The sequence below is a fragment of the Pollachius pollachius genome (assembly GCF_949987615.1).
Source record: "Pollachius pollachius genome assembly, chromosome: 4".
Classification (NCBI taxonomy): Eukaryota; Metazoa; Chordata; class Actinopteri; order Gadiformes; family Gadidae; genus Pollachius; species Pollachius pollachius.
Genome location: NC_136937.1, coordinates 8,399,334 through 8,412,887, shown reverse-complemented (window position 1 = coordinate 8,412,887; position 13,554 = coordinate 8,399,334). Strand labels below are relative to the sequence as shown.

Below are 13,554 nucleotides of genomic sequence, written 5' to 3'. Positions count from 1 at the left end.
AAAACATCGAATGATAAAATAGAGTCGAAAACAAAACAATGGAACCAAGAAGTGGTGACAGTCAATTTATATCTAAAAGGAAGGCGGTGAAATTTGATTGAATAACACTGTCTGTTTAGTGAGACACTTTACCAGGAGAAGGGGCCCCCAGGGAGAGATCACTCACACACTCACAGCTCTGGGCCCCTATGGAAAACATGAGTATGCTCTCTCCATCACAATGAAAGGCTCCTGCATTGTTTGTTTTTCTATGTCTCGTCCTTTTTTTGCTTCAGTTCCTTTTGTGGATCATCTTGAAATGCATACAAAAGCACGTAGACATAATCATAGAAAATAGCAACATTTACATTAATTTATGTTTCGGGTATCGCTATTGTATTTCTTATAAAATCAATAACAACAAAATAATTTGCCTGAAATGTGCCGGTCATCAGCCAAATCAGCCAAATCAACGATTTTCAACCAAAACACTCCCAGTCAGATCGGCCCGGGCCTCATGTACTGTTCGGCAGAGCGTCGTTTCTGTGGTTGTAGACCACAGCCCCGGGCGGGTAGAACGCCACCGGCTCCTCAGGGGAGTGGATGGGAACCAGGACCCGTCCCTGCTCGTCCGGGTCCGGCTTGGTGGTGGCTGTGAACGGCCTTATGTTGGTCACGGACCGCGACGTGATCCTCCACAGGAGTTTGCTCAGCACCTTCCTGAACTCCCGTCTCATCAGGCAGTATAAGATGGGGTTCAGGCAGCTGTTGGAGTGCGCCAGGCACACTGACACGGGGAAAAGGTACGCCTGCGTCGTGTAGTACTCGGAACTAAAGTCCACCACGTTGAGTTTGATCAGGATGCCCCACACCGTTAGCGCCTGGTTGGGCAGCCAGCACAGAAAGAAACACAGCACTATGATGGTCACGGACTTGGTCACCTTGGAGCGTCTTTTCGCGCTCGAGTTGCTGCCGCGCTTGGAGTGGATGACGCGCAGCAGCAGCAGGTAGTACACGCTGATGACGCCCAGCGGGACAACGAAGCCCATTAGAACCTTCTGAGCGTGGTACAGCCCCAGCCAGAACTGCGCGTCCCCCGGCGCGTCAGGGAACTTCACAAGACACAGCTCCTCTTCTGACACGGTGGCCGTGGTAGAGTACACCGCGTGCGGCAGTGCCGCGGAGACGGCGGCGCACCAGATCAACGCACTGATCCACTTGGCGGAGCAAAAGCAACGCGCACAGCGCGCGCCGCTTCCGTCACCGCGCCGGCCACCCCGAAGCGCAGAGGACAGGGACCAGTAGCGCGCCGCGCTCATGGCGGTGAGGAAGAAGACGCTGGCGTACATGTTCATCGCGGTCACGTAGGACACGATCTTGCACATGGCCTTGCCGAAGATCCACTTGAAGTCTAGCGCGTTCTCCACCGCCCAGAAGGGCAGCACGAGCACGAACTGGAGGTCCGTCAGGGCCAGCCCGGTGACAAAAAGGTTGATTGAGGACTTCCTCCATACGTGTTTGGAACGCATCAGGTACAGCACCAGAAGGTTGCCGATCAGTCCCAGCGCGCAGACCACGGAGTAGATGATAGAGATGGTGATCCTCAGCGCGGCCGAGCCGTCCCCGCCGTATCCCACTTTATCGTTGCTGTTGATGTTGGACAGCATGAACGAATTTGTGGTGGAGCTGTTGTTTTTGTTGTTGTTGTTGTGGGTGGCGTTGAGGCTGAAGGAGAAGTTCCCCACAAGGCAGCAGCCGGAGGAGAACTCTGTGGAGCCCTCGTACGGGTCGGGGTACTCCCCGGACATCTCAAGCGATCGATGCCCCCCACCAAGCGCTCACACACACATACACACACACACACACACGCGCGTGCGCTCGCACGCGCACACACACGCGCACACACGCACAAAAACACAAACACGTACACACGTACACACACAAACAGCTGTCAAAAATGTAGTCTATATATCCATCCAACAGTTTGAAGGTGAAACTTCTTGCGAACTGTTCATCGCATTCCCGCGTCTTTGTAGTAGTGAATCCGACCGGTTACTCCTTGGTGTATGAAAGTGATCAATCCAGCGGAAGCTGTTTGTGGTGTGTCCGGCGCCCAGGTGTTTCCCCATCAGAGTTGATTCGCGGTCTGACCATAGGCTCCCCCCACCACCAGGCTTTTATCATCCAGGTCCCTCCTTTACAGCTGCATGGAGCAGGCGCTGTCCGTGGTTCTGATTCCACGTGTAAACGCACAGACTAATTATAGGAGTGGAATGCCTCGATACACCACTGCAAGGGAGGATGTCGATGTTGTTGTGATAAACCACACATTGGACGGTTAAGATAACCAACAGGGTGTACAAAAACGTTAACTAAATACATTTTGAAGTCATTTGCAACGTTAATTGTACAAGGGACAAATAAATAGGCTATAGCTGATACAAATACAGGATTTTGAAAGGAAAAGGAGAAGAAATTAGTACGAACTGTGCTGTCAAACAATCAAAAAGGTGTGGGGCGTGCGTTGTGTGACTGTGTGTGTACTGGGGAAGGGAACGCCTTGTGGTTTTACCAGATGTGAAGAATGTAGTTTATTGACTTTAAAGACTGATCAACTTTTTCCAACCACAGTTGTTACGCAATTCACGCGTGTGTGTGTGTGTCTGCATGCCCGTGTGTGTGCATAATCTCATGTCGGTTGGCCTCTGTGCGTCAACTCTTTAATACCCTGTCGAATTATGAGACAGCACAGTACCCCTCCAGAAATGTATGATCCTCTTAATTTTCAAAAAATATTCCCTCCCCCTGTTTTACATATTCTTTCCTTCCCTGCCAGGGAATTTATTTTGTGTGATTTAGATGGCAACCCATGGGTGGTGTGGGTAGTCTGTGTGTGTTGGCTTGAATAATTAATGCGTCAAACCTATCAAGGATGACTTACCATCAAATAAATTATATTAATCCACAGGATACATTTTAAAATGACAAGCGTGTGATAACATTACAAGCCAGTTCCAATATTAGAATGGTTGTCCTATACTGACCTCCTGTGGTGCTTAGCGACAACACGACATTAACTAAACTAACTTAATAGGGCTTATACAGAATCAGAATGCAAGACTTTTTGTTGATCCCATCACTATTTTTGGTGAGGGCAAAACTGTCTCGCAAAACAATTTCAAACCCATGAATCACTTTTAAAAATTAAAAATAATTAAATGATTTACTACCCAACAATGATTTTTTTCGAATTTAGAAGCCCTATTACCACTGTGCCGAAACAAAACAAACTTTTAGGTCCTTATTCAAACCAACTTAGATTAAATACATAATTTTCCATTGGCTGCAACATCTCTATGCCAACCGTCATTAATAGCCCGAAGTTAGCAGCTGGCGCAAGCAGTACACTTTCACACATTCCAGTCCATCCTCACCAACCAATAATATTGGCCTATTTGTTCTCTCAGATCAAATGACAGCTGAGATTCTGTGTACCAGCTCCTCTTTCAAGATATTTGGAAATGCGACATTGAAAGTATCTGGTATGTATCTGTCCTTAACTGTATCAGGTAATTCAAAATCCTCAGGCAAACTACAGGCTAGGGTTAGGGTTAACTCACTGCTAGGGTTAGGGTTAACCCACGGCTAGGGTTAGGGTTAACTCACTAGTAGGGTTAGGGTTAACTCACTGCTAGGGTTAGGGTTAACTCACTAGTAGGGTTAGGGTTAACTCACTTCTAGGGTTAGGGTTAACCCACTGCTAGGGTAAGGGTTGACCCACTGCTAGGGTTAACTCACTGATAGAGTTAGGGTTTACTTAGTGCTATGGTTAGGGTTAACCCACGGCTAGGGTTAGGGTTAACTCACTAGTAGAGTTAGGGTTAACTCACTTCTAGGGTTAGGGTTAACCCACTGCTAGGGTTAGGGTTAACCCACTGCTAGGGTAAGGGTTGACCCACTGCTAGGGTTAACTCACTGCTAGGGTTAGGGTTTACTCAGTGCTATGGTTAGGGTTAACCCACGGCTAGGGTTAAGGTTAACTCACTAGTAGAGTTAGGGTTAACTCACTGCTAGGGTTAGGGTTAACTCTGTTAGGTTAACTGCTAACCGACTGCAGAAAGAAATAACTTCTCCTCTTCCTACTGGCAGTGTTTCAGCTTTGAATACTGTTGTGTGAGAATATATTGCTATGTGTCAACTACTAAGGACTGTCCATGATCCAGCAATAGATTTTTTCTCAGGTATGCCTAGCGGTTTTCATACTGGATGTTAAGAGCTGTGATTAAACCATGGCATTAAGGCTTACATGTTGAAGGAGAGTATGAAAACAAAGGGGTATCAAAATTCTGCAGGATAACCTGCATAACAAACTGTTGATCAAAGGTTGCTATATAAATAGACCTAGAAATAATTCAGGAGGTACTGTCGAAAGGTTCCTAATCAGGGTTTGAAAGGTACTCTAATCCAGAACTGTGATTCTTCCTGGTCACTGGTCAGTTACTACAACACATTTTGAAAGCAGGAATCTTGAAGATAAAATTCAAGTAGAGACAAGCAAGATAAGCATTCTCTTTCCGGAAAAAGTTTTACCATTGACCAAAATCCTAGACGGACACATTTGTGAGTGCTTAGCCATTAAACAAAAGAGTAATTAAAGATAATTCCTTTGAGGTAAAAGGATCAATCTATATTTTATCACATTCGGTTACTGAATTCTGCTTACCAAGACATTAACAGGGTTATGTACCAATAAAAAACATTTAAAGTGCCAAAATGTGACATTTATGTTGGTATAAAACTTTGTATACTTAAAAGTATCTACTGCATCATAATCTGTAAATCAAATTCCCCAACTGTACAATGTGACTATGAGTACCTACTGAAGTATAAGTACAGACACCTCAATTGAATAGTAAAAGTTGTCCGTAAGAAAATCACTTTAGTAAGTCAAAGAGAAGCTCAAATAAAATGTACTTCTGTACCAAAAGTCTTCAACCAGCGGCCCAACTGCTAGGGGATGAATGCTATGGCTAGTTAGATTGATGTGTTCATACTGCTGCTTTCGCTGTAACTGACCGACATCTATTTGTGTTTTTCCAGCAAATATTATTTGGGCTTGATGTGCCTTGATTTGCCATCACGATAAAAAGTACATTTTTAGTAAAGATCCATTATGGTAAGGCAATCATTTTCAGTCCACTGCAAATGTATTGGAGTACAAGTAAAAACATATTTAATGTTTGTGGTGACGTAAAAATGAAAGTCGACAGAAAATATAGTAGTATTATAGATAAGTACAAATTATTTATACTATTTGGTTAACATCTCTAAATAACAACTGGTCGCTTGGTTATTCCGGAATGTTTTCTTCTAGGTAGTTCCTTCTACGCCTTGAGCTCAAAAGTTTATTCTACTGAGCATTGAACACCTGGAACAGTAGAACATGTGATCACTGGTCACCAGGGACTTCAGTGATACCAGGGGAGATATGACAGGTAAACAGAAGAAGCATGATTTCCCAACTGGGACATCTTTGTGTGGATCTGAAACTCAATCATTTTACCATTACTATTCAGTAATAAATAAACACATTGTATTTTGATTGCACACTTTTCAAGGCACTTAAAGCACTTTACATAGTGAGTTAGTGTTTATCAGATGCGTTCATCCAGAAAGTGTTTTCCTTTTCTCATTAATTAGGGTAGTGCAGGGTTAAGGCATCTTTCTCAGCGATGCCCAGGGTTAAGGCATCTTTCTCAGCGATGCCCAGGGTTAAGGCATCTTTCTCAGCGATGCCCTCCGGTAAACTACGGCTGTCGGGGGATCATCCCAGAACATTTGGGCTGAGAGTCAAACAGTATGCCCACCTGAATAGGCCCCGTTGGTGTGGTTCTTTAATAAACAAACAGATCAGATCTTCCAGGGTCTGAATTTGAAAAATAATTAATATTTGTTTTATTTAAAACTTGCTGACATGTATAAAAACATCTATCAGAAATCTTGCTTACTCCCACTGTGCTTCCCCATTCTCTCCACCCACTTCAAATGTAGAGTGGAGAAGAGACAAACAGTCCCCCTCCAACCTCTCCAATCTTTCAGAGTGGAGCTTCACACAGTCTGCCTCCACTATCTCCCCCTTTAAGAGTGGAGATTCACAGTCCTCCTCCCCCCCTCTCAGACTGGCAGAGGGTCACACAGTCCTCCTCCACCCCCTCTCAGACTGGCAGCGGGTCACACAGTCCTCCTCCCCCCATCTCCACCCTTTCCCCCTCTCAGAGTGGAGCTTCACACAGTCCTCCTCCTCCACGCTCTCCTCTCAGAGTGGAGCGCGCACGTAGGAGATACCCATTGCACTCAGTGAACGGCTCCACGCTTCCGTCTGGAAAGTTGTCAACACAGTGAAAGACTTTCAGCCCCGTCTGGTGCGAACACAGTCACGGTCCTGTTCCCGGAGACGTCACTCGCAGGCTCCGCGGCTCCAAATACACGCGTCAAATAATAATAATCCTGCCAGCACAAGTTGGGCTTGTAATACTCCCCAGAATTGGTCATCTTCCAACCCCAGGAGTGGTTGGGGGGGGGGGGGGGGGGGGGGGGGGGTATGGCTAGCATAGTTCATTAGTCTGTCTACATTGCTGATGTTGACTAGTAACAATATTCTGTACTGCAGGCGCACAGATATACAGAATCTATGGCAGGGTTGATTTGGGGAAACTAAATGAGTATTGTGATTATGAGGAGCTTTTTACGTGACTTTTTCTCTGGATGAAGCGAAAAAAGTTTTCTTCCCCCAAATGAATGCAATAAAACAATAGGCTAAACGCAATTGGAGATCAGCGATACTGACTGAGGCACGTTTCCAAGAACTCGGTCGAAAACGCGGTGTGAAGTAGAACGTTAGAAGCTATAGCGCGTACAGAACGTAAATACAACTATAAATACGGTATACAGAAATAGAAAAGCTTCTTTACACAAACACATAATATCGTGCCTAGCTGCTTTCACATTATCGATGTGGTAAGGGTTCATCAAGCGGATCCAGGATACAACATCTCTGATCTTCTCTACCTCTCAGTTCAGCTCAACGGGAGCCTAAACTAAAAGTGACAAAAAGTATAGCAGAGGGGAAAGATTGATAACCTGATCAACCATTGGCTCCGGGCCCTTTCTCTATGAACGTAGGGCTGTCAGCATGAATGGAGCCAGCGCATATCAGAGCTCGTCCAATCAGAGAAAGCCACGCTACATGCGAAGAGGCGGCCTACTCCTGTTTACTGCCGAAGATAAAGCAAACCTTTCAAAACACACAACCCAGCCGCGAGGAGGGAAAAGTAAAGTCTGAGTTGCCGCTGAGAGTCTTCAGCTGGGATGGGATGGGCAGGGGCAAGCGGGGTCGGGTGGGCGGGGTGAGCATATCTCCCAATACCGGCAAATCAGTTAGCCATTTCTTCTGCTTATCTCGTCTTGACATCAGCATGTGATTGACCAATCCGTTTTTCACACACCGGCTTCCATGTCCCGATGCCGCTGCCTGTTAGACCCCCCAGCCCGGACCTTGTTCTGACCGGGAGGGCGGGCCCGGCAGAGGTTTATGACTGCGGAGAGATAAGGCAACAGCTGTCAGGAAGCCGGTGGCAATATCCTCTGAAGCATTACAATATGTCCACTCAGAGTGGAAACGCACACAAATACACACTACACACACACACAAACACACACACACACACACACACACACACACACACCCACACACACACTATACACAAGCTAGAGCGGTGTACGTATGCCACCTCTCACACACTAACTCACTCACAAACGCTCTCTCTGTCTTGTGCGTGTGTGTGCAGTGAACTCTATATAGGGAGTGGAAACAGTCTGGGATGAAGTGTTTGTGTGTGGCCAAAGTTATGAGACAATCGCACAGGATTTACACAATGCTTGACAGCACACTCTCATACACACATATACACACACACACACACTCTCCGACACACACACACACACACACACACACACACACACTTGAACCCACCGTCTCTCACGGCGTGGATGGGGTCGTTGGGTCTGGCTGGACGTGGTTAGGTAGCATCTTGAACTTCTCCCTGTTGTCCGGTTCCTCCACGTCCCTGGGACTTTCCCGCCGCCTTAACCTCCTGAACCCCCGACTAGGGGGGACACAAGCGTCACAGGACGTCCCGTCAGTCCCTTCAGAGACACTTCAACACACTGTGCAATGTAAATCTGTGACTTTATCTCCCCCCCGACCACTGTTACTCTTTTAGGGCGCAACATTTGTAGAATGACACATACTTTAATGGAACAGCCCGTTGATGGAACTGCCTGGTTTCATAATCACTACCTCACTTTTTCTTCTAGGTACGTTGCAAGAATCTCATATCATGTTCATTTTTGTGGTACTTCTACTGTGACACCCACATTCCCAGTCTGGGATGAATAAAGTACATCCTACAAATAGCTGAAAACCCACAAAAGAAAGATGAAGAAAAGTATGCAATAGCAATCGGATTTCAACCAGGTTTGCAATAGTAGTAGCAATAGCAGCAGCTACAGTGTTTGGATGTGAATTTAAATGCGTCATTGACCATTCTGAAACATGTGGTATTTTATTCTATCTTTCCGGTCATCATTTCTCACACAAAGTTCTCACTGTGAACAGAGGCAGATGAAGATGATGAAGAGGACCAACAGCACCAGGCCGGCCACCACGCAGATAATGATGATCTGTTTCTGCTCTCCTATCTGCCAGGCCAGGTCCAAAATCTCACACCGGGAGCCTGTGAAACCTCCATCACACCTGCAAGGGGATGCATGGTTATTTATAACAAGCACATCATAAAGCGATTTTATCATTTGTTGATGTGTGTTGATGTGTGTGTGTGTGTGTGTGTATTGATGTGTGTGTGTGTGTGTGTGTGTGTGTGTGTGTGTGTGTATCTATAGTGTTACTACGTTTACTGCTTGCTGTTCCAACAGAAACAGATGTGGTATAACACTGGGATATCATGATTACATATTCTTTATATGCATCCTCAATTCATTCTTTGATAGTAAGGCAAATAGGCATTAGGCCTTCCAAAAGAACAAGAACTTAAACAAATGTATTTATTGATAGGCATACATATTACTCATATTCTATAAATCTGTTCTACAATTAAGAGTATGGGTGATCAAAGGTCAAGTCACCACTGAAAAACCTGATGCAAAACCATGATGTTCATTGGCCTGACTTACATTCCGGTGATGAGTGCTATGTGCTTTTCCCTGTAGTCCAAGTAAATATGTATTCATGCTTGCACATCCTCACCTACATGAAGGTGCGCTCTGTTCCTTAATGTAGCGGCATGACCCGTGGATGCAGTAATGCTTCAGCTCAGTGGGACACTTGGTGAAATGTCCGCTCCACTGCCCAGTATCTTTAGATTCCACTGTGGATATGATATGCAGACACGGAACATGGCGAGGCTGTTATAACTTTCAGGGGAAATACCATCTCTGGAAGCAAAACAAAAATGTTGACTGCTAATACCCTTGTCTGAAAAGATATCATGTCTGAAAGTAAGCAAATATGATTGAAACCCATCAACTCATGGCTCGCCAATATGTTCTCCCTAAATCAATTTGGTCTTTGGATACCCCTGCCAGGCAAACTCAAAACAAGAGTTCATCTAGAGTATAGACGTGAAAAAGGGCCCCTAGTTTAAGAATAACAAGCTTCATTACACACTTGTGGATTTTAATTAAAATGATTTTCAATTAAAATTTAATTTCATCAGTCCTTCATCATTTTGGCTGAAGGTATTGGCTGCGTGCTCAAAGGTACAGGACAGGTTTTTAAACACAGTTGCCTTGTTTGTAACTTGTATCAACTGAAGTACTAGCTACCACAGTCCCTCTGAGCCATGCTCTCTGTCATGCCTGAAGACCTACTCTTCAGAACAAATTCAATATTATTAAACATGACCTTAATATTATCGCTGTGCAAAAATAGCTCAAACTACATGCTACACCGCTTTCCCTTGCAGGCCGCATTTTGGAATCTAATTGAAAATACTAATTTACTTTTTGGCCTGAAGTTTTTTATGAATTCAATTCTGCAGACACAAGGCATAACTCTTCGTTTTATCGAGTTTGTTGGGAGTCTGTTCATGATCATTTGCATTACATTTACATTTAAATTTTCATTAACGCACCCACTCATTTCTAACCGTAACCCTAACAGGTAGGAATTTACACGTTTACGCATAATGTAGGATTAATTTCTTGTACTGACAAGCATTTGCTGAATGATGAGTTGCACATAGGTACAAAGGTGGGATCAGGTTAAGATAAATATATGCAAATGTTCTTGCGTATGTGTGAAACACCAGGAGATAACACAAATGGATAATGTAACCACATTGCATCGACTCATTAATGAGACACTTTTACCCAAAGCAAGTTGAATTCAGAAACATAGGGTTACACGCTATCCTAATCTTTTCTGCCTGTTGAATGATTGACATGCAGTGTTGCTGCATGTCAGACATTCAACACTGGCACACTTGCAGGTGAATTAGGTTAATTTGGTATGTTCTGCAGAGTCCCAGGCAACAACTCTATTTATGGTTCAAACAGAGCATGTATAATTAAACCTCCACCTGTCTCGGCCTTCCACGGTTTATTTTAAGAGACACCAACATTGATTGGTTAATTCACTCCATCCCCCAACTTTAATTAGCTTTCATCTTGGGCCACCATTGCTGATGACATCATGGAAGCGATGACATACGCAAGAGAAACTCTGCAGTGCACTTTAACAGAGCCCTGCTGTTATTGATGAGCTGCCTGCCTCTCTGTGTTTGGCGGCCTCTCGCTCTGCTGTGGACTGGCCTTTTAATAGACCAGGAGCAACATGATCTTCACGGGAAGCCTGGTGATGTCACGGGCAGGAAAAACATGGGCGATGCTGCCGGTGCCAATCGTTTTTTTTTTTTACTGCACCTGATTACGAATATCTGGTGTGGTATTTGTGATTCTCTCTCTCTCTCTCTCTCTCTCTCTCTCCTTACCTCTCTCTCACTATCTCCCCCCGCTCTTTCCCCATGCTCTCTCTCCCTCTTTCCCTTCCTTACTTTTATGATTGTTTAACAACAGTTCAAACACTTTGCACATCTTTGTGAGCTTAAAACACTACAACAGCCCCTTGCACAATGCCTCCCGAGAGAATTAAGGAGTAGGCTATCCGGTCACAATAGCCTTTTGGCGAAAACCTATTGTAAGAATCCATGACTCCGCAGTTTGATTGAACTAGTCTATGTTTGCGTGGTTGCATGCGCCAGGTGTTGTGTTTCCCAATAACACAGAGACGCCATTTACAACCCCAGGTCAACTCCACTCCTGATAGTAATGGTGGTCCTCTCTGTAGAGCAGAGCAGTAATAGGACACTGGTGGTGCAAGCCCAACAATAACTTCCTTCTTCAATCTTTGATGCGTTTGTCTCCATTACTCTCTCGTTGTTTTCCTGGTTGCATTCCTTTTGTTCAGGGGGTGTTGTTTTTCCATCAATTACCGATACTACATTTTAGACTTCATAGAGTTTGTTTTTTTTATGACTTGCCCACACATTCCCCGGTCATATCTACCTGTGCAATTGTTGAGGTTGCCATGGTGATGGCAGGACACAGTTCGATTGGTAGACGACTCCTCTGTGGAATTCCATTCTGCCAGGCAGTATTTGCATAAGGCCAGAGCTGGAGGAAAAAACAAACAGTGCTGATCACACAAACAATAATCTCACACAATGGCATATTGCATTTATATCAACCTGTATATTAATATCTCACACACACTAACCTATCTCCCCCCCTCCCTCCTGAATACACACACAATCACACTCACTGCAAACTCCCTCACCACACACACACACACACACACACACACACACAGAGTAAACTCCTTCACCACACACACACACACACACACACACACACACACACACACACACACACACACACACACACACTGCGACTGAGCACTGCATTGACTCATTTTAATCTTCAGTCAAATGACAGAAGGCTGTTTGCAACAGTCACATTCACATTCCTAAGTTGTGATCACAGGAAAGAAAGGAAGGTTGTAAGTATTTGGACGTCTAGGCCTACAACACCAACAGAGTAGCATACTATGTGAATTATATGGCTATTACGAAACAATAATAACCTTTACAAACTTTAACAACCATGATAACCTTTGCAGTTTTGATTTTTGATAACACAGATGTGTTAAATATTCATTGGACTAATAAGGCAATAAAAGCCAGGTAGCCTGCATGTAAACAGTCCCGACAGGCTTACAAGTTAAGATGAAGAAGCAAACGCTGCTTTAAACTTACCTGTAACTATGCCGACGTACAGTCTCAATGAGTTGGACATCTCTGTAGGATACTTCTGCTCCAAGAAGTAATAATCTAAATTAAGTTTATGTTAGAGAGACTCATATAGCTCAAATAATAGTCTTACAGGTGAGGCGACCGTTCCATCGGTGCGACTGTGTGAAGGTATGAATTATCCAAAGACAAATTATACTGTGCGCTGCTCGAGGGAGAGAGTTCATTGACGGGTTAGTCCAGCAGATCCAGCAGAGACAGCCGGAGAGCAGCCGGGCTGCACGCCGCACTTACACCACAGAAAGGGGCGTGGTCGAAACACCAGTTCACTTTCCTTTAAAGGGAAATACCACCATCTACATTGACGTCCTTAATTACAAATGTACTTTTAGGAATTGCTTATCTAAAGGGGTTCCAAGTGAGATGTATTTCAAATTAAGTTCATTTGATAGTTGGCATTTAAATCTATTGAGCACATTTTCCATACTCTCTACTTCTGAACTCCTTAGACTAGATTATACAGTGGACCGCTCTACATAGCCGGTTGAGATCATCTAATACTACGTGGTATAATCCAAAGTGCAGGGGTGATGTATAAACCAATGCTAACAGTATCTCAAAGGACTTGGAATTAGGCCTATCCTACGTCAGCGCCGGTGAAACTAAGGATAGGGAGGACACTGGAACACCTTCCATTGAACTGCAGCCTTTCAGAAGGGCAATCCATTGACATATTTCTGGGAGTGCCTGGACACTAGTTTCACCATTCTACCTGCTTGAAAGACCGGTTTGAGCCTGAGACTTCACCATTCATCATTGTTGATGACCGTTTAAACAATTTCATTTGGATTGATCTATATTACTTCTTATTATATTGTGTGTATGTGTTTATTAAAGCGTTACGCTTTCATAATATGTGGCTGTGTGTACTGGAGCAGTTATAGACATAATTCCAAAAATCTATAACAAATCAACATTCATAAAGCAATTTTCGAACGAATGTTGAAATCACACACAAATATTTACGCGACATCCTAAATATTTACTATTAATATCTCATCCTATTTACAGTTCAAAAACCAAACACAAGAGGTCAGCAGAGGTCAGCAACACACACACACACACACACACACACACACACACACACACACACACACACATATACACGCATACAGACACGTGAACAAAC

At 44.3% G+C, this 13,554-nt stretch overlaps 2 protein-coding genes across 2 annotated transcripts; both read right to left on the bottom strand.

Annotated features, from left to right (window-relative positions):
• Positions 1-494: 494 nt before the first annotated feature.
• Positions 495-1,787, bottom strand: rxfp3 (relaxin family peptide receptor 3; the record flags this gene model as incomplete). The annotated part of the gene is made up of 1 exon (XM_079735654.1): positions 495-1,787. One exon carries the CDS (start codon positions 1,785-1,787, stop codon positions 495-497), a length of 1,293 nt encoding a protein of 430 aa, XP_079591780.1.
• A 3,408-nt stretch (positions 1,788-5,195) lies between these two features.
• Positions 5,196-12,614, bottom strand: btc (betacellulin, epidermal growth factor family member). The gene is made up of 6 exons (XM_079734980.1): positions 12,372-12,614; positions 11,623-11,730; positions 9,305-9,425; positions 8,648-8,794; positions 8,012-8,144; positions 5,196-7,574 (listed from the first exon to the last, which is right to left on the bottom strand). The coding sequence occupies exons 1-5, from the start codon at positions 12,409-12,411 to the stop codon at positions 8,018-8,020; spliced, it is 543 nt and encodes a 180-aa protein (XP_079591106.1). The 5' UTR covers positions 12,412-12,614; the 3' UTR covers positions 5,196-7,574; positions 8,012-8,017.
• Positions 12,615-13,554: the final 940 nt, after the last annotated feature.